At 41.3% G+C, this 26,636-nt stretch overlaps 1 protein-coding gene across 4 annotated transcripts in view; it reads left to right on the plus strand.

Annotated features, from left to right (window-relative positions):
• The window catches only part of PAPSS2 (3'-phosphoadenosine 5'-phosphosulfate synthase 2), an 89,311-nt gene that overhangs the window by 58,246 nt on the left and 4,429 nt on the right, over positions 1-26,636 (plus strand). For all 4 annotated transcript variants that reach the window (XM_077822338.1, XM_077822339.1, XM_077822341.1 and 1 more), the window contains 8 exons: positions 204-342; positions 2,958-3,076; positions 3,197-3,310; positions 4,507-4,618; positions 8,731-8,936; positions 15,330-15,465; positions 23,422-23,690; positions 26,064-26,293. In XM_077822338.1, coding sequence (XP_077678464.1) covers positions 204-342; positions 2,958-3,076; positions 3,197-3,310; positions 4,507-4,618; positions 8,731-8,936; positions 15,330-15,465; positions 23,422-23,690; positions 26,064-26,293 — 1,325 coding nt within the window. The remainder of the gene's footprint in view (positions 1-203; positions 343-2,957; positions 3,077-3,196; positions 3,311-4,506; positions 4,619-8,730; positions 8,937-15,329; positions 15,466-23,421; positions 23,691-26,063; positions 26,294-26,636) is intronic.

Genomic DNA, 26,636 nt, shown 5'->3' on the forward strand with positions numbered 1-26,636 from the left:
TATGTGAAAAGGAACTTCTTTTTCTTAGTAAGAATATATTTAGAATAGATAACATTTTACAATGGATGAATATGGCCTGTACCCTTCTTTTGGAAAAATCCAACTCTAGGCAGGTGTTGGTGACCAGATAAAACATTTTAGCAACACCCCACTGAGAATTCAATTGTGGAATTGCTTATGATTTCTCCCCTTGCTTCTTATAGGATCGTCAAAATGCAAGGGAAATTCATGAAATGGCTGGTCTTCCTTTCTTTGAAATCTTTGTAGATGCTCCTCTAAATATTTGTGAAAGCAGAGATGTGAAAGGCCTTTACAAAAAAGCAAGGGCTGGAGAAATCAAAGGTGAGGTAAACAGTTTGTTTAATGATATCTCAGTATCTTCTTTTTATCTGCCTCCCTTTTCTCTTCTCATCAACAGTGAACAGTGCTAATGAGAGCCAGCATTCCTACCTCTTTAAATAAAAGGAAAAAAACCCAGTCATCTCTTGGAAGGTGGTGGAAACAAGGGGCATAGAAACAGACTAATTTCTGCACTCTTAAATGGTACAAACCCCTTGAGTACGTTTGCATTATTAATGCTAGCAGTATTCACTTACACAGAAACTTATTATTATAAGTAACAATTTCAAAACTGTCAAAGTGACTTAGAGGCTAGATACACAAAGGGGACTTAGACTCAGCATCACAATGCCTGAGGTTTAGCCACCCTGCTGCCTTGGAGCACCCAGAGTCCCGAGTTAATCACCCAGGCTCCCTATACAATGGGAGAGTTAGGCACCTAAGAATGGGATCCACCACCCTAGTCATCCTGTGTGAGAACTGATCCATCAGTTCAGGTGACATAGGTGGGGAAACACCTAGTGTGAGGATCTCTTTGAGGTTTAGGTGTGAGCTAGCCACCTGAGTGTCAGAGGTTGGTGGCTGTGTTTGTGCCCAATGGCAGATGCTTAGGCCCCACGGGGACTTCACTAGCGGAAATGTAGGTGCTTACAGGGTTGGCAGCAGCAGATCAGGGGTTAGGGGGATCTAAATTTTGGACTTTGCCACTAAAAGTGGCAGTTAGGCACATAAATCCCTTTGTGGATCTAGCCTTTAGGAACCTAAGTCCCATTTTCAGAAGTTACCCAGGCACTTACACACACATGTCTCTTTAAACTGAATGGGACTTAGTCCTCTAAGTGCCCAAGTCACTTTCAAAAATGGGACTTAGGTTCCTGAGTCACTTAGGTGCTTTTTAAATTTTCCAATTTGAAAATTTACAATCCATTCAAGCATGCCTGCTAGATTTGATAATGACACTTTGGAAGAAAAATATGGACACATCCTTTAACTATTGAAATCTACTGAGCTAGAAGAGGTGCTTTTTTTAATTTTTAATGAAGAAACTGGTAAATATTTCACTGAAATATGTGTTTCGGGGAGTTCCTTTCACCTTAATTCATCTAGTCAATGTTAAAATCTTTACTTACCAATGTACTTATTCCTATGTTCTTTTGATGCTGGGTGAAGTCACACAAGATGCATTATAGCTAGTGTGGTTGGGAATCTGCAATATTCTGATAAACTAATCGAACATTTTTAAAGTCTCAAAGTTCTAACTTTCTTTTTGAACTCAACCCCTCTGTGCAGGGTAAGGGAGAAGCTCCAGAGCATAGATGTTAGAACTAGAGGTGCTGCCGCACCCCCTGGCTTGAAGTGATTTCCGTTATATCCAGGGTTTACAGTTTGGTTCAATGGCTTCTAGCACCCCACTATACAAATTGTTCCAGCATCCTGCTCCTGAATGGAGTAAAAAGGGGGAAAAGACAATAAACCTCTCCCCAAAAGGAGCGATTCTCTTAAAGTGTGAGGTTTTCCATAGCAGGACAAGAAATCACATAATATATAATATCATACCCTACGTAACATCTGTGCTTAGAGTGAGGTTACGTTTTTTTGTGGCAGAGACTATTGTTGAATTGCCCAACAATAACATGCTGAGGAATGGAAACGTAGGCATGAGAAGGGTGAACAGGGGGTGAAACGTAGAACATCCGAATTGGGAAACAGACTAGTACTGAAAACAGGTGGAATTTCTACCTTGTACTGAGGAGAATATCCACATAGGCCAAACTTAACCTCTTTCTGGAGTTTGATTTTATTGCTATCTCAAATAAGAACCAAATGTAAACCTCAGCCTTAGCTTTCTCCCTAAGTTTGGTTGTTACTACAGTTTTCCCTCCAGGAAATTTCTGTCCAAAGAAGGATACTCCAAGCTCTCTTCTTCCTTGATTTGAACTAATAAGATCCACCTGCTAGTATGATTCAGTTACACTTGTACTGCCCTATCATTCAGCGTTCAGGTATATGACATGAAGATTATTCAAAACAGGAGTTGTGCATCTCTATGCAGCTTGCTAGTCTTCCACCCAGTTACAACTATGTATTACAAGCCAGCTGAATCTTCTCTGCAACAACACTGCTCTAAGGCCTGAAAAGTAAAGCTAATGTTAACAAGTTTCTGTATAAAAGTGGGCATAATAATTTTCCCTTTTTTGAAATGGCAAATACATTTCCTTCCTCCACTAAACAACTGCTCATGGACCCTTGTTATTTGGAGACTACCTTCTTCTTTGTTAGGCTTCTTTACCCTCGCTCTTTGATAGTAAACACATCACTTTTTTCTCTCTGGCATTAAGGGCTGTATGACTGGTATTTGCAGTGTTGCCATCAACGCATCTCCCTAGATGGGCAAAGGAAGGTTGCTCCTGTAACATACAGCATCATATTGCTATAACCCTATGGTCAAGTCCATGATTGATAAACCAAACAGGAAGTCTCAATGCAATTGCTGAGCATGGGTTCTCTGAATGAAAAAATGTTTTCTTGCCATTTGTACACTAGCTAACTATTTTATTGATCCCTAGGCTGTTGACTATTACATTCACTAAATTTGGCTTGGGTTTAATTGTATGTAGGATTCACTGGGATTGATTCAGAGTATGAAAAACCAGAATCTCCTGAACTAGTGTTGAAAACGAACATTGCTACAGTGAATGAATGTATCCAGCAGGTTGTGGAGCTGCTACAAGCACAAGTAGGTTGTTTTATACCAAAAAACGCCTGCAGTTTGTAAAGTATATTTTCAAATGTTAGCCTTTTGGTATATTTTGTTTAAAAATTAATGTGGTAACTAGGATCTTTCTTTTCTTTTTAGAACATTGTTCCCAAAACTGAGATTAAGGATGTTCTTGAACTGTTTGTACCTGAAAATAAGATTGACCGGGCCCAAGCTGATACTAACATGCTGCCTATTCTAGAGATTACCAAGGTGGGAGAATAAAGAAAATGGCATTGTGTAGTACCTTGATAAACCCTTTTATCAAAGTACTACACAAGTTACAATAAGACATCTCCAAAGTGAGTGGAACCCTGTTGCTTTCTGATTACTGCAAGCCGTATGATTAATGCAAGCCCTAATACTACACAAATGTGAACTGTTCAAGGAGTTTAAAAACAAATTAAAAAGCAACACAACAGCAACATATAAATTATACAGTGCTATCTGTACAACATTTTTCCATTTGTTATATTTGCTTTTTGACATTAATAAATCAGGTACCACTAATGTTACATCATTAGTGTTTAGATGCCTTGCTCCTGACTGTAGGACTCCTTGTCAGATGAAATTGAGGACTTTGAAATCCAGATTTAGTCTGTTTGTTCTGATTAGCATTATAGAAGTGATTCTTATGGTAACTGTACTCCAGTCTTAATTTTATCTTCCGAAGATTGTAAAATGTCCCAGGAGGCATGTACTATATGTAGAAATATAATTTTATATTGCCACCTAACTGCAGTAAAACCCAGTTAATTAGACTTACAAAATAAGACTTTCAAAGAACAGCATATATTTCATCCTCTAAAAGTTTAAAAATCACTCTATTAGTATTATTTATAGCCAATACTCTTACAGTCTTTCAAATAAAATTGAAAAATTGGTTGTCTGTAATAGCCCTCTCTACTAAGACTTATTTTTATACTGAAATATAACTGAGAGATTATTTTAAGGAATTTACCCAATGGACAAATATTTGTGAATAGCCTTTATCAGACCATACAACTTATTGTGTTTGTGCTATGGCCTATGTGCAACATGAAACTTCAGTAAATACTGTGGCCAAAATTTTCATCTGGGCTCAGCTTGGTGTCTTACATTGGATGCATTTTTGTCTCTGCAAAATTGGACCCATTCCTTTTGTGACTTCAAGTGGAGTACAGGTGCAAATGTTAGCAGCATCATTTAAGGTGCAGGGATGTAAGGGAGGTGAAGATTTCTGCTTAACAATCTTAAAAAGAAAAAAACACTTTGGGAATCCTTCGGAATGAAAGATGTTTATAAATGTACTATATTAAAGAAAGTGGTAGCACTTATGTGCAAGATTGTTCTTAGATTTCTTTAGCCTTCAGTTCTATCTTTGAAGCATTATCTGGAAATACAAGTAATATCTGATTCTTTTTTTTCAGTTGGATCTACAGTGGGTCCAAGTCCTGAGTGAAGGCTGGGCCACACCACTGAAAGGATTTATGCGTGAGACAGAATATTTGCAAGCTATCCATTTTGGCACCCTGAGTGATGGTATGATTTCCTGCTTCCAACATTTTTTTGTTTTAAAACTTCCAAACGGACTTAAAAATTGTTTGAAACATTTAAATGAAATATGATAGTTGTCAATTATATACCAAAGATTAATCTACACTTAATGTTTGCTTTAATTCCTCTCTCTTGATGAACGTGGCACCTGAGTAAATAGCTTTATAAAGAACCTTGAGAATGGCAAGTGGATGAATTTAACTGTGTGGAAGAATATGAACTGACAGTCTATTTTATTATGAAAGGGCTCCCAATGCCACAGGCACGGATTCCATTAACTGGCAGTTCAAATATTTGAATATCATTATGTAAACTTTCCCTGTTCAATTGTACTCAATTAAATATAAATGCAATATCAAGGCCAATGCCTAAGGATATTGCCAGATTGAGTTTGTAGTCCCCTGTAGGAAAGAAGACCTGTACATTGGAAACAGAAGCCTGTATATGTTTTCAGATGATATTGTTAGGTCTTCTTTCTTAAGGCTTAAAAGCGAAACCATGGACCTGAAATTTAATCTCTCATTAGCAATATACTGAAAGGTTAACCTTCCTTGGTTTTGGAGAAGGTAATCAAAGAGATGGTGGTGAAGGAACTAGAGTTACATCTTGGCCTGGGAACAGTAGATGGTCCTGTCCCTGATTTTAGATATGGGTTTAGTAGAGTCACTTCCTAACCATGCTTGCAGTTAAGATGTCTGTGTTGATTTTGTTAGATCTTTTAGCAGCTGTTGACATAACTGACCATAAGGTTTTGTTGACTTGCTTTTGGAAGCTTGAAAGAACGGCTGGAGATATTGAATTTGATCTTTCGTCTCTGAGGCCCCAAACGCTCATGTAGAGTAATAACTCACTTTCACTGACTGAGATTACTCCCAGAGTAAGGTACTGCTCAAAGTAAATAAGGAATGAAAAATCAGATCCTGACAGAGTAAAAAGGGGGCTAATTAATATTAACTCTTCCACTTTAAAAGCTTCCCTCTGTGGAGTTCAGCATTGTCACCACTCCTGTTCGACGTTTACGTACCACCAACATTTTGACATGCAGCATTGCTAACATGCAGGTGACCCTCAAAACCATGTCTCCTGTTCATCAAATCCACAACTGTGGTCCTTTTGCTGATCCCAGTGCCTGATAAGCTAATTTGGTCTCATCAATATTTATGTTCAACCTCATGAGACAAAAGTGTTGAAGCTGGGAACAGGGCAAGTGTAGCTTTGTCAATACAGTTTGTAGTCTAAAGATCACATTGCTGTAATCCCTGCTTTTGGATTCCCAGGTGGCTCTAGTGGCACCAAGCGCCTTTTGACAACTGCTGGCCTGGTGGCTGTAACTCTTTCCCTCTGATGCAGACCTCACCGCAATAATCCACACCTCTGTAACTTCCAGGTTAAACTACTGTTTTGTTGCTACACTTGAATATCACCGTGAAGCACCATTTGGATCAGATTGCAGTGGCTCATCACTTGAGTGGGATGCCCCATGATGAGTTCACAGCACCAGTGCTCTGTTGCTTGTACTGAATGTCTTGTTTTGTTTTGGGGTGTTTTTTTTGTGTTTCATACTGTTGGTTACTACGTGTAGAGCCCTAACTGGCCTGGGACCCACTTATCGCAGCACTTGCTTTTTTCATTATGTGTGTTAACTTCTCCAAAACAGGCAGCAAAGGTATTTTCAGTTGCAGTCCCATGCCACTGGCGTCTGCTGTCCCTGGTGATCTGAGTTTGGTGGTCACTGTGTATCTGTTGGGCTGGCTTTTGACTAACATTTCGAGAGAAGGAAGTGGGGTTCTCTGACTTTCTTTCATTGCAAAGCCCTTATTTCTTTATTAGTGGTTGTATTTAGTGATGTAAAGTGGTTAGGCGCAGAGGCAGTGGACACCATTATGTTCCTAAATAAACGTTTGGGATTGGACTTTCAAAAAAAGGCAGGCAAGTCATCCTGCCTGATTAGCATAGAGTTTGAACCCTCAGCCTAGGACTGATCAAAAATAGTTATGTCTTGAAGGATGCAATCAGAATAAAGTGAGCAGTAGAAGCATTGGCACTTACCTGTCCAAGTTCGTGTTACCAGTTTTTACTAATAATACATTTTGAGTCCCATAACCTCTCAGTAATAAGTCACACTTACATTTTAGTAATTTGGCTATGTACAAAACCCCCTGTCTTAAATATGTTCCCCTGTTTCTGTAGAGTATACCGAGGTGCCTTGTAAAGTATTTAACCTCTCCTGTGAAACAAGAAGTCACGTGTGGTAGCATAAGAGAGACATTCCAAACATGTATAAATATCTAATTTCATTTTATTTACCTTCAAACGGCTCAAAAGATAAGATAGATATATATATATATATTAACTAAATCCGTGCCACACAGATTTATTGAGTGGTACTGTTCTCCCCTTTAGAGATGAGAAGTAGTGTGCTCCAAAATTATTAGGATAGAGTCAGAAAATACCATGACTAATAGGGGCTGAATAAAAATTTTCTGTCAAAAATTCTTTGACAGAAAATTGGGTTTTCAGCTAAATGAATTTTTTTGTGACAAGTGTCTGCTTTCTGTGGAAAACGGAGTTTTTTGTTGGAAAAAACAAGTTTTCAGCTGAAAATGTTTGTTTGGTTTTTTTTAATGCAAAACTAACCCCCTCCACTTTTCAATCAGTTCTACTAATGAATTCTTTTGAATGCATGCAGCTGGCACACAGCTTGTCTTACCTGTTTTGGAATGTCTTACCTGGGGGGGGGGTGTGTGTGTGTGTGTATATATTTTTTTTTCTGACGATTTCATTATGGAGAAACTATACACATTCAACAGTTTTGGGGTGAAATAAGTGTTATGAGAACAGGTAGCAAATTAAATAAATAGCACTGAACCATACAGAGTAATATTTAGTTGACAGCAAAAGAGAAAAAAATTGCCTTGACAATGCAAGGAAATATCCAAACTAAAAATTATGCAATAGCTGTTTGAAGTTTCAGATTGGTTTAGTTCCTGAATCTATTACTGTAAAAGTTATTTTTGGGGAAGTTAAAAACATAGGTGTTTAATTACATTTTTATTCCCCTAGGAAAGGGTAGACTTGGTAGCTCTAGTTAGTATGTATTTAATTGTTTTCCAGATACTATGGAAATAATTACAATTAGAGATTAACATAAATTATATAAAATGCCATAGAAAAATAAAATCTAAATTCGGTTACTGGAACTGGCACCAAGTCGTTTATGATCCAACCAGTTATACATAATACCAGACCTCCAATACGCTGTTAACTAGGTTCATGAGAATACTAATCATATAACTCTGCAAGTTGTATTTGCATATATCAAAAGTGACTGTTCTGTGAATTGTAATTAAAGCTGGAAAACCATAAACCAAAATGATTTATTTAAAAAATTATTCCATGTTTTGTTACCACATTGGCTTTACTAATTGATCTCTGAGTATTGGTTGGTATTATTTAAATAAATAGACCTGACCTGAGGTTGCACTTTTGACTTTTTAAACATGCCTCTGAATAATTTGTGAAAGCATGTTTCAGTCAGGAAGATTTAAACAAAGGGAAATTTACCTGGTTGGATCACACACGACTACATTTTAAGTACCTGATTGTGCTTGAAGCTAATCTACAACTGCTACACATAGATGAATGATAAACCATTTTATAAAAAATGAAATGAAGAATGGCAAAATCCACATAGTATTAAAATCATCACATGAAAAATCTCCAGGATGCTAAATCAGCAGAATATTGAAAATTTGTCTTAGATTGCCACGTAATCACTGTCACAGTTACAACTGCTAAATTGTTTAATGATTCTTTCTTATGAATTTTAATTCTTATAAGCGAACAATAGGTCTATTTCCAAGCAAAAACAAGGAGAAAAAACCTAACCCCAGAGTAAAATCAGTATGGTCATGTGAGTAATTGAATGAGGTCATTAGACCAATTGATCTAGCATCTATGATCATTCATTCAGTCCTGGGTTAGGACTTCCTCTTTCAGAACATTTTCATAAGAGCCGTGTGTGTGTGTGTGTGTGTGTGTGTGTGATGCTTTAGCCATTTTAAGCATATTAAAATATGGTGGTGTTCTCGTCACAGATGGCGTTATTAACCTGAGCATTCCCATTGTGCTCCCTGTTGCTACGGAAGATAAGAAACGGCTGGATGGCTGCTCTGCATTTGCACTTCAGTATAATGGCCAAAGGGTAGCAATCCTCAGAAACCCAGAGTTCTATGAACATAGGAAGGAGGAACGCTGTGCGCGTGTGTGGGGGACAACCTGTGTGAAGCACCCACATATCAAAGTAAGCGTGTTAGTAATTTCCCTGTTTGCAATAATAAGTCTTCAGGAACTAAAAACTAAGGCAACCTGTAAAGTAGAGAGCATGGAATAGTATGTTTCCTATTAGGAATATACATGGTGTTTTCTGTACTCAAAGTAAAATGCAAGGAACCATTCGCTGGAAAAGATCGCTTTAGGATCGCAAAGGCAAATTGATTTCTTGATGTGTAAATGGTCCCTGAACATCATGTTTGTTGGTTAATGAGAGAGCAATTTATTCCATCAACCTCATGGAACTCAAAATCAAATGCGTGGGGAGGGATATACAACACATATAGAGGGATATGTGGATATAGAACACCACAAAAAAGCTGAAAGAAAAGGAGTACTTGTGGCACCTTAGAGACTAACCAATTTATTTGAGCATAAGCTTTCGTGAGCTACAGCTACAGCTCACGAAAGCTCATGCTCAAATAAATTGGTTAGTCTCTAAGGTGCCACAAGTACTCCTTTTCTTTTTGCGAATACAGACTAACACGGCTGTTACTCTGAAACCTGACAAAAAAGCTGGAGAGTTTTCTACAAAAGCTCATTATATACATAAGTACAGTTGCTGGGGTTTTTTTGTTTTGTTTTGCTTTTTAGCTAAAACATGTTCACATTGATCTAATACTTTCACTCCCTAAATTTCCATGAATCAGTGTTTTGGTTTTCTCTGTGATGCTATTCAACATTCTAGCATGGCAAATCACTGGCTGAGAGCTAGAATTGAGGCATGAAACAAAACATAATTAAAATGAACTTTGAATGGTGCTTTTTACTTCTTTCTACTAATCATAGAAGAATGTTGGGATTTTTTTAAATTTTCTGCATCTTATCTTTACCCACCTCCTCTGAACAAAAACACAAATTTTAACCTGATGATTTCTTTAGATAAGCTATTACCAGCAGGACAGTGGGGTGGGAGAAGGTATTGTTTCATATTCTCTGTGTGTATATATAAAGTCTGCTGCAGTTTCCACGGTATGCATCTGATGAAGTGAGCTGTAGCTCACGAAAGCTCATGCTCAAATAAATTGGTTAGTCTCTAAGGTGCCACAAGTACTCCTTTTTGTGAATACAGACTAACACGGCTGTTACTCTGAAATCTTTCATTAGTATGTGGTACATATTAGTTAGTGTCTTTGCTTAAAATGAGTAGCCAACTTTGACTGACTGTCTACTTTCAAAACCAGCAGTCATGTCAGTTCTGCTTATGCATAATGAAAACAATAAGGTGTTTTGATCTGATAGTGCTATGTTTTTTTTATTTGTGGGAATTGGTGTAACAATGCCAGTGGCTGTGGGGACCACTGTGAAATTGCCAGGAAGAAAAGAACCCCATGAATACTGGGCATTTAATGCAGAAAAGAGAAACAAAACATGCAGTGTGAAGGCCAAGATCCAGAACATCGGCTGATGTAAATCAGTATAGCTGTAATTGGGCCCAGTGGAGCTATGCCAGTTGGGTGGCATTTGTTAAAAGAACGACAAGATACCAGACAAATACATGCTAGATGAAAGACTACAATACAGCACAATTCCTAGGCATTTCAAAGCTGCTTCAGTGGCACTTACCGGAGTTGACTGATACTGTTGTTCGTCTTTTGAGTTAACTTCAGAGTGCTATATAGGTCACATTTTGAACTCTAAAGTCTGCCAGGAACTCCACAGGCGTCCCATTGCAGGAGTTATTGAAAGGACCCACTGAATGGAAGCATTTTGGGTCACCCTTGCAACAGCCCCTCCTCAGCTAGTGCTGTGTGCTACTTGAACTTTGCCGGAGCACTACAATTCCCCACCCAGAAGAAGGAAGACTGTTTGTTTCTACTTTTTATTGCTGCTTGTTTCCTCTCCTGGCAGACTTTCTACCATCAGGTTGCGTGGAGCCTGAGGTGCATTTAACCTTGTCTGTTACTTTTACTTAGTGTTTTACATCCTGACTTTTCCAAAAGAAAATGTATCCAGTAATTAAAACACAAAAACAAGGAAGATTTAAATATATAAGCAGAATCATGCCTAAATAAAATGTTTTTGAAAGTATCATCCAGTATTTGGGTGAAAGTGATGAGGAAATGATAGATTTCATGATCCAAAGGAAAGAGTAAGAGCAGCAGAATAAAGACAATGGACTTCAAAAAGCATACTTGAACTGAACTGGTAGGTATGTTGCCATGCGAAGAAAATCTAAGGGAAAAAGGAATTCCGAAGAGTTGACAGTTTCTTAAAGAGACCATATTACAGGCACAGCAGCTAACTATCCCAATGCAAAGGAAAGATAGGAAGAATAGTAAGAGGTCAATATGGCTCTATCAGGAGCTGTTTAATGATCAGAAAATCAAAAAGCAATCCTACAAAAAGTGGAGACATAAACAAATTGCTGACGAGGAGTACAAAAGAATAGCACAAGCATGTAGGGACAAAATCAGAAGGGCTAAGGCACAAAATGAGTTACACCAAGCAAAGGACATAAAAGGTGATAAGAAGAGGATCTATAAATACAATATGAGCAAGAGAAAAATGAGGGGAAGTGTAGGTCCACTACTTAGCAGGGAAGGAGGGCTGATAACAAATGACCTCAAGAAGGCTGAATTGTTTAATGCCTGTTTTTGCTTCAGTCATCATTAGAATGGTTAATGGTGACCTGATACTCAACACAATTAATATTAACAACAAGGGGGAAGGAACGCTAGCTAGAATAAGGAAATAACAGGTTCAAGGACATTTAGATAGATGCATTCAAATCAGCAGGGCATGATGAAATTCTCCTAGGATACTTAAGGAACTAGCTCAGAGGTGGGCAAACTACAGCCTGCGGGCCACATCCGGCCCGGGGAACCGTCCTGCCCAGCCCCTCCCCCGCTGTTCCTCCTCCCCCACAACTTCAGCTCACTGTACCGCCAGCACAATGCTCTGGGTGGCGGGGCTGCGAGCTCCTGGGGCAGCGCAGCTGAAGAGCCAGGGCCTGACCCAGTGCTCTGTGCTGCGCGGTGCAGCTGCCTGTCCTGGTGCAGCTGCGCCGCCAGCCACCGGCGCTCCAGGCAGCGCGGTAAGGGGGCAGGGAGCAGGGGGCGTTGGATGGAGGGCAGGGGAGTTCGGGGGGGGTGATCAGGGGTGTGGGTAGGGGTCAGGGTAGTCAGAGGGCAGGGAACGGGGTTGGATGTGGGGGCAGTCAGGAGACGGGGTCCTGGGAGGGGCAGTCAGGGGACAGGGAGAAGGGGTGGTTGGATGTGGCAGGGTTCCCAGGGGGGCAGTCAGGAAGGAGAGGGGGGTTTGGATGGGCCGGCAGGGGGCAGTCAGGGGACACAGAGTGGGGGCTGGATGGGGCAGGGGTCCCCGGGGGGGGGGCTGTCGGGAGTGAGAAGCAGGAGGGGTCAGATTGGGGGGCGCAGGTCAGGCCATGCCTGGTTGTTTGGGGAGGCAAAGCCTCCCCTAACTGGCCCTCCATACAATTTCAGAAACCCGATGCAGCCCTCAGGCCAAAAAATTTGCCCGCCCCTGAACTATCTGAAGCAATACTGTAACTATTTAATATTATCTTTGCACACTCATGGAGGATGATGCAGGACCCAGACAACTGGAGAAGGACAAACATTGTACCTATTGTTAAAAAGGGGAACAAAGAGATTCCGGAATTATTAACCAGGCAGCCTAACTTCAATATCCGGAAAGATACTGAAACAAATTATTAATCAATTTGTAAGCACCTGGAGGATTATAAGGTTGTAAGGAAGAGCCAGCATGGATTTGTCAAGAACAAATCATGCCAAACCAACCTATTTCCGTCTTTGACAGGGTTACTGGCCTATGGATCAGGGGAAGCTGTAGACATGATATATTTTTATTTTAGTAAGACTTTTGACACAGTCCCACATACCATTCTCATGAGCAAACTAGGGGAATGTGGTCTAGTTGAAATGATTATAAGGTGAGCGCATAACTGGTTGAAAGACCATAAGTAAAAAACAGTTATCAATGACTTGCTGTAAAACTGGGGGACCTATCTAGTGGGGTCCCTCAGGGGTCTGTCTTGGGTCTGGTACTATTCTATACAGTAACTCCTCACTTTAAAGTAGTCCCAGTTAACGTTGTTATGTTGCTGATCAATTAGAGAACATGCTCGTTTAAAGTTGTGCAATGATCCCTTATAATGTCGTTTAGCAACCGCCTGCTTTGTCCACTGCTTGCAGGAAGAGCAGCCCATTGCAGCTAGCTGGTGAGGGCTTGGAACCAGGGTGGATCGACAGCCCCCCTAAGTTCCCTATGCAGCAGCTGTCCTTCCCCCACACTGCCATGTGCTGCTCCTGCCCTCTGCCTTGGAGCTGCTCTCCAGAGCCTCCTGCTTGGTGGTGGGGAGGAGAGGGGGGCTAATGTCAGGGTGTCCCCCTCCCTTCTGCTCCTGTACCCCGCTTACCCCATATCCGTAGAGCAGGGGGGGACGGGGACATGACAGGGCTCAGGATGGAGGGAGCTTCCTGGCAGCAGCTGCTGCGGTCTCAGCTTGCTGATTAACTTAACAAGGTAGTGTACTTAAGAGTGGTGTCTGCGTACTTAAAGGGAAAATGCGCATCTCTCTCTCACACACAGGGTGTGTCTCTGTCTCTGCCATGCTGTCTCCCCTCCCTCCATTCGTGCTGCTTTGAAGAGTGTGAGGCTACATTAAAAACGAGTTAACCCTTGAGGGCTCAGCCAATTGCTAGTTCATCATTTAGCAGTAAGGCATTCCCTGGGAAATATCCCACCCTCTGACCCCACCACCTCAACCAAGCTTCACAATCATCATCGCTGTGTACAGTATTAAATTGTTTGTTTAAAACTTATACACTGTGTGTGTGTGTGTGTGTGTGTGTGTGTAGTCTTTTGTCTGGCAAAAAAAAAATTTCCCTGGAACCTAACCCCCCCCATTTACATTAATTCTTATGGGGAAATTGGATTCGCTTAACATTGTTTCGCTTAAAGTTGCACTTTTCAGGAACATAACTATAACGTTAAATGAGGAGTTACTGTATTTCCATTAATGGCTTGGATAATGAAGTGTAGAGTATGTTATGAAATCCACAGATTACACCAAACTGGGAGGGGTTGTAAGCACTTTGGAGGACAGGATTAGAATTCAAAACAACTTTGACAAATTGGAAAATTGGTCTGAAATCAAGAAGATGAAATTTAGCGCTTGTCTATACTGAAAACACTGCAGCCAACACACCTGTACCACTGCATCTGCACCACTGTAGAGCTTCAGTGAAGATGCTGCCTACTCTGACAGGAGGGGTTCTCCCGTCGCTATAGGTAATGTACTTCTCCAAGAGGTGGTAGCTAGTATGATGGGAGAATTCTCCCATCGACCTAGCACTGTCTAAACTGGGGGTTAGGCTGATTTAACTGCATTGCTCAGGGGTGTGGCTTTTTCACACCCCTGAGCAATGTAGTTATACCAACCTAACTTCCTAGTGTAGACCAGGCCTCGGGAAAGACAAGTGCAAAGTACTTCACTTGGAAGGAAAAATCAAATGCACAACTACAGAATAGTAAATAACAGGCTAGGCAGTAGTACTGCTGAAAAAGATCTGGGGGTTGAAGAGAATTACAAATTGAATATGAGCCAACAATGTGATTCAATTGTAAAAAAGGCTAATATTCTGAGTTCTGTTAACAAGAGTGTTGTATGTAAGGCACAGGCAGTTATTGTCCTGCTCTGCTCAGTCCTGGTGAGGCCTCACCTGCACTACTGTGTCCAGTCTGGGCTCCACACTTTAAGAAAGATGTGGACAAATTGGAGAGAGTCCAGAGGAGAGCAACAAAAATGGTAAAAAATTTAGAAAACCTGACCCCTGAGGAAAGGTTAAAAGAACTGGACATGTTCAGTCTTGAGAAAAGAAGTCTTGGTTTAGGGGCAGAGAGGAGGGGGACCTGATAGCCTTTAAATATGTTTAGAGTTGTTATAAAGAGGACGTATTCAATTGTTTTCCATCTCCACTCAAGGTAGGACAAGATATAATGGACTTACTCTGCAGCAAGGGAGATTTAGGTTAGATATTAGGAAAAACTTTCTAACTATATGGATAGTTGAACACTGAACTAAACTTCAAAGGGAGGTGGTGGAATCCCCATCATTCTGGAGGTTTTTAAGAACTGGTTAGACAATCGCTTGTCAGGATACTTGGTCCTACCTCAGCCTAGATGACCTGACAAGGTCCCCTCTAGCCTTGCATTTCAAGGAGGGAAACACTTAGGTTAGATGCAGCCACTCAGTAAGTCACTGATAGTTGTACTGTGGAGGCATTTAATGAAAGAGAAAATGAATACAAATGTTTTAGTATTTAGCAGATATCCCGTGACTAATATATGTATGTGTGTGTATGTTTATGATTCGTAGATGGTGATGGAAAGTGGGGATTGGTTGGCTGGTGGTGATCTTCTTGTGTTAGAGAAAATAAAATGGAATGATGGACTGGATCAATACCGCCTGACGCCACTGGAGCTCAGACAGAAGTTTAAAGAAATGAATGCTGGTAAGCGTATGACTTTGTGATATTACACCCTCTTCACAGTCTCAGCCGGGCTAGTGCCTAATTATCCTTTGTCTCCCTCTAAAAGAGCCTCACTTTGAGACAAATATCACAAGACTAATTATAATAAAGTGGAGCTTAAACTAGATAATTTCCTGCTAGGTAATTTTCAGCATGCAAACTACCTTAAAAAATTCTAATAGGTCTGTTCCTGTTGCACGTGTGTGATGTGAAAATTAGACATTTCACAGACTTCTTGCATTGAATTATTTTGCTGAGGTTGATCAAAAAGTATGTGAATATGTGATGTTGCGCTCTAAATGATTTTATAAAAATATGCTAATGAGTGTGAATATAATGTAACCGGAATATGCTTCATGCAAAAGGTCTCTTGTAAGGTATCATTACAAAGCTTATAATCTACTGAGTGTGGTCATCCTATTTGTGTAAATGTATCACTCTTGTATCTGAAACTACAAATATGAAATATAACTCTGAGGTCCTATTGTAGTTATGCAAAGCGTGGGCCATTAATGATGGTTTGGAATCTTAATGGCTCCCATCAACCAGGACAATTGACTGTGGATGGCTCTGTTTGCTTGCAGGCCTTCCTGTGAGTCAGGCTGGGAGGAATGAAGGCTTGGGGTCTAACAGTGACATGTGATCATGTCACCTGAACTGAAATCCATCTTTAACATGGTGTTTTTCTATTGAGAAGGAGGGATGAGAACCCAGAGGGACAAAGGATTCCCGCCTTATGCAAAAGATCTATAAGTGGGTGGAACAGAACAAAGGGGCAGCCATCATGAGGAATCCCTAGCTACCGCCTGAGCTGGAACAAGGGCTGTACCAGGGGAAAGGATTGTGCCCAGACTAGGAAGGTGTCCAGTCTGTGAAAGAAATGTATTGAAACATCTCTAAGGGTGAGATTTTATCTGTATTCAGTTTTCTGACTATACTAGACGTAGACTTGCGTGTTTTATTTTATTTTGCTTGGTAATTCACTTTGTTCTGTCAGTTACTATTTAGAACCACTTAAATCCTACTTTCTGTATTTAATAAAATCACTTTTTACTTATTAATTAACACAGAGTATGTATTAATACCTGGGGAGGGGGAGGTGCAAACATCTGTGAATACCTTTCTATCAGTGTTATAGAGGGTGAACAATTTATGATTTTACCCTGTATAAGCTTTATACAGGGTAAAATGGATTTATTTGGGGTTTGGACCCCATTGGGAGTTGGGCATCTGAGTGTTAAAGGCAGGAACACTTCTTAAATTGCTTTCAGTTAAGCCTACAGCTGTTAGGGGACGTGGTTCAGACCTGGGTCTGGGTTTGCAGCAGGCTAGTGGGTCTGGCTCAAACTAGGCAGGACAGTGAAGTCCTAAGCTGACAGGGCAGGAAAGCAGGAGCAGAAGTAGTCTTGGCACATCAGGTGGCAACTCCCAGGGGGTTTCTGTGATCCAACCCGTCACAGAATAGTTAACAGTTCTCTTTATGATCAGCCCAAAAATGAAATCATATTGTAGATCTAAATATAAGACTTGGTTTAGTCTTCTCTTCTAAATTTCTGCATCTAATAATAAATAACTTCAAGGGCTTTGCAGTTTTCTCATCATAGTGTAGATAGAAAATATTCTTATTAATACAAATAATAATATATTAGTACTGTATAGTTGAGGCTTCACTGGAAATCACAGGCTTGTCATGGAAAGGCATGCTATTTGTACCAAATTCAGTCTGATTTTTCCCCTATACATGCCTCCCTGGTTAAGCAGGGAGCACCATAACAGCTGACCCCACTTTCTTCCTGCCACTGAGATCTGTTGTCACCCCAAATAAAAAGGGGGAGAGGATGGAACCTGTGACACCCACAAGACAGAACTTTCTTGGCAGATGAAGAGTGTTGCTATATTGAAGAAAGAAAAGGAGTACTTGTGGCACCTCAGAGACTAACCAATTTATTTAAGCAGAAGCTTTCGTGAGCTACAGCTCACTTCATCGGATGCATACTGTGGAAACTGCAGAAGACATTATATACACAGAGACCATGAAACAATACCTCCTCCCACCCCACTCTCCTGCTGGTAATAGCTTATCTAAAGTGATCACTCTCCTTACAATGTGTATGATAATCAAGTTGGGCCACTTCCAGCACAAATCCAGGTTTTCTCACCCTCCGCCCCTCCCACCCCCAAACTCACTCTCCTGCTGGTAATAGCCCATCCAAAGTGACCAGTCTCTTTACAATGTGTATGATAATCAAGGTGGGCCATTTCCAGCACAAATCCAGGTTTTCTCAACCCCCCCCCCTTTTTCAAAAACTACACACACAAACTCACTCTCCTGCTGGTAATAGCTTATCCAAAGTAACCACTCTCCTTACAATGTGTATGAAAATCAAGGTGGGCCATTTCCAGCACAAATCTAGGCTTTCTCACTCCCCTCCCCCCAAAACACACACACACAAACTCACTCTCCTGCTGGTAATAGCTTATCCAAAGTGACCACTCTCCCTACAATGTGCATGATAATCAAGGTTTGAGAGTAACAGCCATGTAAGTCTGTATTCGCAAAAAGAAAAGGAGTACTTGTGGCACCTTAGAGACCTTTAGAGACAAATAAATTGGTTAGTCTCTAAGGTGCCACAACTACTCCTTTTCTTTTTATGATAATCAAGGTGGGAGGTCGCTATCTTACAACAAAAAAACTTCAAATCCAGACTCCAGAGAGAAACTGCTGAATTCGAATTCATTTGCAAATTGGATACTATTAACTTAGGCTTAAATAGAGACTGGGAGTTGCTAAGTCATTATGCAAGGTAGCCTATTTCCCCTTGTTTTTTTCTACCCCTCTCCCCCCCGCCCCCAGACGTTCTGGTTAAACTTGGATTTATGCTGGAAATGGCCCACCTTGATTATCATATACATTGTAAGGAGAGTGGTCAGTTTGGATGAGCTATTACCAGCAGGAGAGTGAGTTTGTGTGTGTGTGTTTTGGGGGGAGGGGAGTGAGAAGACCTGGATTTGTGCTGGAAATGACCCACCTTGATTATCGTGCACATTGTGGGGAGAGTGGTCGCTTTGGATGGGCTGTTACCAGCAGGAGAGTGAGTTTGTGTGTGTGTGGTTTTTTTTTTTTTGGGGGGGGGGGTGAGAAAACCTGGATTTGTGCTGGAAATGGCCCACCTTGATTATCATACACATTGTAAAGAGAGTGGTCACTTTGGATGGGCTATTACCAGCAGGAGAGTGAGTTTGTGTGTGGGAGGGCGGAGGGTGAGAAAACCTGGATTTGTGCTGGAACTGGCCCAACTTGATTATCATACACATTGTAAGGAGAGTGATCACTTTAGATAAGCTATTACCAGCAGGAGAGTGGGGTGGGAGGAGGTATTGTTTCATGGTCTCTGTGTATATAATGTCTTCTGCAGTTTCCACAGTATGCATCCAATGAAGTGAGCTGTAGCTCACGAAAGCTTATGCTCAAATAAATTGCTTAGTCTCTAAGGTGCCACAAGTACTCCTTTTCTTTTTGTTATAATTCTTGACATGTGATTTGTGTCCATTTATTCTTTTACGTAGAGACTGTCCAGTTTGACCAATGTACATGGCAGAGGGGCATTGCTGGCACATGATGGTATATATCACATTGGTAGATGTGCAGGTGAAAGAGCCTCTGATAGTGTGGCTGATGTGATTAGGCCCTATGATGGTGTCCCCTGAATAGATATGTGGGTACAGTTGGCAACGGGCTTTGTTTCAAGGATAGGTTCCTGGGTTAGTGGTTCTGTTGTGTGGTGTGTGGTTGCTGGTGAGTATTTGCTTCAGGTTGGGGGGCTGTCTGTAGGCAAGGACTGGCCTGTCTCCCAAGATTTGTGAGAGTGATGCGTCGTCCTTCAGGATAGGTTGTAGATCCTTCATAATGTGTTGGAGAGGTTTTAGTTGGGGGGCTGAAGGTGACAGCTAGTGGTGTTCTGTTATTTTTTTGTTGGGCCTGTCCTGTAGTAGGTGACTTCTGGGTACTCTTCTGGCTCTGTCAATTTGTTTCTTCACTTCAGCAGGTGGGTATTGTAGTTGTAAGAACGCTTGATAGAGATCTTGTAGATGTTTGTCTCTGTCTGAGGGGTTGGAGCAAATGCGGTTGTATCGTAGAGCTTGGTTGTAGACAATGGATCGTGTGGTGTGGTCTGGATGAAAGCTGGAGGCATGTAGGTAGGAATAGTGGACAGTAGGTTTCCGGTATAGGGAGGTGTTTATGTGACCATCGCTTATTAGCACTGTAGTGTCCAGGAAGTGGATCTCTTGTGTGGACTGGACCATGCTGAAGTTGATGGTGGGATGGAAATTGTTGAAATCATGGTGGAATTCCTCAAGGGCTTCTTTTCCATGGGTCCAGATGATGAAGATGTCATCAATATAGTGCAAGTAGAGTAGGGGCATTAGGGGACGAGAGCTGAGGAAGCGTTGTTCTAAGTCAGCTATAAAAATGTTGGCATACTGTGGGGCCATGCGGGTACCCATAGCAGTGCCGCTGATCTGAAGGTATACATTGTCCCCAAATGTAAAATAGTTATGGGTAAGGACAAAGTCCAGCCACCAGATTTGCCGTGACATTATTGGGGATAGTGTTCTTGACGGCTTGTAGTCCATCTTTGTGTGGAATGTTGGTGTAGAGGGCTTCTACATCCATAGTGGCCAGGATGGTGTTTTCAGGAAGTTCACTGATGGATTGTAGTTTCCTCAGGAAGTCAGTGGTGTCTCAAAGATAGCTGGGAGTGCTGGTAGCGTAGGGCCTGAGGAGGGAGTCTACATAGCCAGACAATCCTGCTGTCAGGGTGCCAATGCCTGAGATGATGGGGCGCCCAGGATTTATGGATCCAGGTTTATGGATCTTGGGTAGCAGATAGAATACCCCAGGTCGGGGTTCCAGGGGTGTGTCTGTGCAGATTTGTTCTTGTACTTTTTCAGGGAGTTTCTTGAGCAAATGCTATAGTTTCTTTTGGTACCCTCAGTGGGATCAGAGGGTAATGGCCTGTAGAAAGTGGTGTTGGAGAGCTGCTGAGCAGCCTCGTGTTCGTATTCCGACCTATTCATGATGATGACAGCACCTCCTTTGTCAGCCTTTTTGATTATGATGTCAGAGTTGTTTCTGAGGCTGTGGATGGCATTGTGTTCTGCACGGCTGAGGTTATGGGGCAAGTGATGCTGCTTTTCCACAATTTCAGCCCGTGCACGTCAGCGGAAGCACTTTATGTAGAAGTCCAGTCTGCTGTTTCGGCCTTCAGAAGGAGTCCACCTAGAATCCTTCTTTTTGTAGTGTTGGTAGGAAGGTCTCTGTGGATTAGTATGTTGTTCAGAGGTGTGTTGGAAATATTCCTTGAGTCGGAGACGTCGAAAATAGGATTCTAGGTCACCACAGAACTGTATCATGTTCGTGGGGGTGGAGGGGCAGAAGGAGAGGCCCCGAGGTAGGACAAATTCTTCTGCTGGGTTAAGAGTATAGTTGGATAGATTAACAATATTGCTGGGTGGGTTAAGGGAACCATTGCTGTGGCCCCTTGTGGCATGTAGTAGTTTAGATAATTTAGTGTCCTTTTTCTTTGGTAGAGAAGCAAAGTGTGTGTTGTAAATGGCTTGTTTATTCCCCCCCCTCCCCCCCAATGTTCCTCAGACGTTCTTGTTAACTCCTGGAAATGTGCTGGAAATGGCCCACCTTGATTATCACTTCAAAAGGTTTTCTCTCCCCCCACCCCACTCTCCTGCTGGTAATAGCTCATCTTAAGTGATCACTCTCCTTACAATGTGTATTTTTTCATGGTCTGTGTGTATATATAAAATCTGCTCATTGTACTTTCCACTTTATGCATCCAGTGAAGTGAGCTGTAGCTCACGAAGGCTTATGCTCAGATAAATTGGTTAGTCTCTAAGGTGCCACAAGTACTCCTTTTCTTTTTGCGAATACAGACTAACATGGCTGCTACTCTGAAACCTGTCGCTATATTGAAGCTTCATTGTGTTGGTTCCTGGAAGGCTTCACCAACATTAGAGAGACTAGATGGGTGAGGTAATGTCTTTATTGGACCAACTTCTGTTAGTGTAAGAGACAAGCTTTTGAGCTACACAGAGCTCTTCATCGGGTCTGGGAAAGGTACTCAGAGGATATGTCTACAGTGCAGTGACGCACCCGTGGCTGATCCTGGCTGGCTTGGGCTCACAGGGCTGTTTAATTGCAGTGTAGATGTTCAGGCTCGGGCTGCATCCTGAGTTCTGGAACTCCCCCACCTCGCAGGGCCCTAGAGCCCTAGCTGCAGCCCAAACCCAAATACCCACATCACAATTAAATAGTCCAAGCCCCACGAGCCGGAGTCAACTGGCATGGGCCAGCTGTGGGTTTTTAATTGCAGTGTAGACATACTCAGAGTGTCACAGCTAAATACAAGGTGGAACAGATTATTTAGCCTAAGTAGTTAACACATATCCTAAGGGGCCATTCAAGATGAAGTGGCCCATTAACACCTCTGCAGTCGTAGGACAAAAAATAGGGATTAGTAGGTTACGGATGGTTGTAATAAGCCACAAATCTGGTGTCTCTCTTCAGTCTGTGATTTTTAGTGTTTACCAAAATTATTTAGGCTCCCAGGCTCATCTTTTGAAAATGTTGGGCAGATTTGAGAGGGCAGATATGGAGTGATCATTTTGTGAAAAGAGTTCAGCCATGAGTGATAGTGTTTTTGTCTTTTAACATTTTTCTGTGTGAGTTCATTTGAGAGCGTAGTGTTTGTCTCATTTCACCCACATAGTTATTACTGGGGCATTTAGTTCTATGGATGAGGCACATCACGTGTTGTGATATGCATGTGTAGAACCCACGGAACTTGAAAGGTGTGTTGCGGGGGGTGGGGGGGGATCGATCATCATAGCAGTGAAGATATGTCAGCAGGTTTTGCATCTGTTGTTCTGGCAGGGTGTGGTGCTGCTTTGGGTTGTGTCCTGGTTGGTGGGGAACTTGCATCTTATGAAATGCTTGTTGAGGTTCGGGGGTTGTTTGAAGGCCAAAAGAGGAGGTTCAGGAAACATTTTTCAGGATGTAGTCCCCATCAAGTGTGGGTTGTAGTTGTTTAATTACAGTGTGGGGTACAGTTCCAGTGGGGTACCAAGTGACAAGCTGGGGGAGCTTTTTCTTCACTTTATTGAAGCAGGTTCTCTTGGGGTATTTGGGTGGCCTGTTCCATGATGCAATCTACTTCTCTGGTGGTGTGTCCTTGTTTGATGAAGGCAGGTTTAAGTTTCTTAAGGTGCATATCTTGGGCTTTTATCCTGGGACCAATCATCAAAACATGCCCACACTGGGGAGAGAAGTTCCACGAGTCACCTACAACACTGCATAACAAATTTGACCTTGTTTTAGAAGGTGGGTGCTTTTATTGTAGATTTTCCAAACTCCCTAAGCATTTTATTGAACTTTGAAAACAAACAAACAAATATTTTCAGAAGTGAAGTTTAGAGGATGATTGGAAATACACTTTCTAATGAGAAGGTGAAAAATACATTGGCCAGAGTAGGATGATATAACCAAGATCAACCTCAGAGAAAATGTGCACAATGAAAAGATTTCGCAGAGCACTTAAGAGGAATAATACATATGTAATTTAAATATTGTAGCAACCATTCCACGTGAAGATAAAGTTGCTTATTTTGTTTTCTTGTTCTGTGTTTGTGCAGCACCTAGCACAATGGGATCCTGGTCCATAACTAGGGCTCCTAGGCACGATGGTAATACAGATCATTCATACAAATAATAATATCAGGGAACATAAACAGTAGAGGTTGTCATAATTTGATGCTCATAACTTACAGAGTGTATAAATGTACTTCCTGTTAGGTGTTCAGGTTAGTGCCGTTGTTAATCATCTTATCAGACTTATGACACTGTTCTGAATCTTTCTTGATTAGATGCCGTATTCGCATTTCAGCTGCGCAACCCTGTCCACAATGGTCATGCTCTGCTCATGCAGGACACCAAAAGCCATCTGCTGGAAAGAGGTTACAAACATCCTGTGCTTCTGCTTCACCCTCTGGGAGGCTGGACCAAAGAGGATGATGTGCCACTAGCGTGGCGAATGAAGCAGCATGCAGCCGTGCTTGAGGAACATGTCCTAGACCCAAAGTCAACTATTGTTGCAATCTTCCCCTCTCCCATGTTGTATGCTGGTCCAACAGAGGTAATGTATTTCTTAAGTAACAACCAACACCTTGAAGTATTCACAGAATTTTAAATCCATAAATATGGCTTTATTCAGAGAACTGACATAGTAAGTGATATCTGAGGTACCCTATTCATTCTTCATCAGTAGCTTCCATATCAACTCTGCTTACAGTACAAGTCCGATAAGATTTGCTAATTGACAGGATTAAAAGATCAGACCAATATCTGAAAAAGTCCAGCTGTAAATTTTGCTTCATACATCATCAGATTAGATTTTGCCGTACTGGGTCTGCAACCTGGTAATCTGGACATAATCTAAACACACATGACTGAAAAACAGGGAGTACATAAGAGCCATTTTTATTGAGCTATGTTTCAGGTAATCATTTTCATATAGTTACTTACATTTTTCCCTGCTTGTGCCAGTCTATGTTGTAGCTTAATTTGATACAAATATAAATACAACTTTTTAGCAAAGTAATCTAAAAGCAGACTTCCTAAATGATAAAACTGTCCCACTCATCTTTGAGAACCTGTGTTATCCCCCAAAGCATCAGTGAATGAGGGACTTTTTAATAGTCATACAATATGTTTACATATTTCCTTCAGTGTTCACCACATGAATGCACCTTTGTTTTATCATCACATTAGCCAGGGGTTCAAATTTTAAAAAGGCTAGACCTCACAGAAATACCAAGGTCTGCCATCTGGGCCTCCAGTACTGGCAACTTGTTAAGTCTCCCATGAGTTTTCCCTCCTTCTACCCTGAGCCATCTGAATTCTCCCAATAGGTCTATTCTCATTCCTACCCGCTTGCAGGGTGTAAATTCTTTACTTTGTAGTGCCCACCCCTCAGTCTATCTGCCTTCCATTCCTGCTTCCTCCCTCTACTCATTTTGTGCTGGACACTTTATTTGGAGGCAGTGGAACTGCTATAGATAAACCCGTGGCACTATCTCCTGAGAGGTCCACGTTGGCAGTGACAGCTTATAGAACTGGCCTGTGCTGAAGGTGAAGGCTACACAAGGCATGGTGGAGATGTAATGGGTAACTGGGCTTTTGACTCCTTATTAATTTCCACTCCTTTTCTGGTCATGGACAGTCATTACTTCAATTTTCCCCAGTAATTCTTTCCCTAAAGCTAAGGAATAAATATCCTGAGGTAGGCAAATGTGGAGGTTAGGGTAAAAGCACGAAGGAATCAGAACTTTCCTCACAGTTTCATATGCTTGTGCAGCATATACCTGTCTCAGCTGGGCAGTCACTTGGCTGCAGTGTAGGAACCTTCAGCCTCTTCCTTTCACATGAGCTTTTACAAAAGTTTGTGCCTCGTGGCTATTAAATAACTAGGAAATAGAACTACAGTATTATATAAATCCTGAGAGAAAGGAATAGTAATTTATTTTGGGGGGAATTACTTAGCCTTTTAAACTAGTAATTTCAGTAATACTAGCATTATTTACACAGCACCCCAGGGGTGCAGGACATTTGGTGGTTATACATTTTTTACTGAAGATGGACTGTCTCAATTTCTATTTAAATATTGAGAGGGTGACAAAAGGGAAGGGAATATAGCTGAGCAGAGACAGTGTACAGATTGTGAGGCACAGAGAGTATATATATATCCAGCCACATTCTGTGCTGCCCCTTGCAGGTGAGACAACTCAAGAGAGGTCTGAGGTGCAAAGGTGGCTTTACTTTACCTTTGCATCGCTGGGATTCTAGGCCTGGCTGGGGTGCTCTGTCTGGCCTCCTGGAGAGGCTGGGGCAACTCTCATACGTAATCAGGACTATGGCAGTCAGTTCTTGGTGGTCCCAATAAAGAGAGGAATTAATATTAAAGTAATTAAGGATGCCCTAGTCTTTCCCGTTTCACAAGAGGCCCCAATTATCCAGCCAGCCATACTTAAGTTATGGCATATATTCAACTATTAGTAAATAAAGAGACTTGTAAAGTGTTCACTCTTCAGCCTTTTCCAGTTATGGCCTCTCAGTTTTCATGCATCATTTCATTTAAGGAGTTCTGTGATCAGACAGAGAGAACAAATGATCTCATGTACTCTTACAGCCGTAAAAAACAGAACAAGATCAGTTTCTTTCTGTACAATTTCCACTAGATGCATCCTTTGCAGAAATTTAATTTTAGACCAGTTTCATTTTATTTAAGTAGAGGAAGTGAAAGCAGTGGTAGATGAAGGTGAAGTGGGTAAATCTATAACCAGAAACAACAAATAGCCTGCTGAAGAGTGTCATTCTTTTCATGCTTGTCCAGATAAAGACATTGCCTAGCTTTTAAACATTTTTTATTAAAGCAAGACAAAAATATTGACGTGCTGTGTCAAGTGTCGGCCTGCATTTAAATAATGGTATTTGTGTTGCACCTTCACAGGTTCAGTGGCACTGTAGGGCTCGAATGATTGCTGGAGCCAATTTCTACATTGTGGGCCGAGACCCTGCAGGCATGCCCCATCCAGAGACCAAGAAAGATTTGTATGAGCCCACACAAGGAGGGAAGGTCCTTAGCATGGCACCAGGCTTGGCCTCTGTGGAAATCATTCCCTTCAGAGTTGCAGCATACAATAAAGTAAAAAAGGCCATGATTTTTTACAATCCAGAAAGGTAACACAGTGAATGATGATCTGCTTTAAAGTAGCCCATATTATATTTAAATAATATTTAATATTTAAAGGATTTCTTAAGGGTTGAAGTTTAGCAGAAGAAAGGAAAAATTTTGTAGTATTTTAGATCACTTGTCTGTAAATGAAATAAAAGAACTAAGGGATGAAAACACCTATGTGAGGAGTCTGTTTGCCTGCCAGCACAGGACACAACACCCAGACGAAGGAGTTAGCACATATGAAACTAATGCTATGCTTGATCTTCACCAAAAAGGTTAAGAAACAACAACATTTAGGAAACAGTAGAAATACTTCTCCTTATTTTTAGAAAAGTATTTTATATT

The sequence above is a fragment of the Eretmochelys imbricata genome, chromosome 7 (genome assembly GCF_965152235.1).
Source record: "Eretmochelys imbricata isolate rEreImb1 chromosome 7, rEreImb1.hap1, whole genome shotgun sequence".
NCBI classification, from domain to species: Eukaryota; Metazoa; Chordata; order Testudines; family Cheloniidae; genus Eretmochelys; species Eretmochelys imbricata.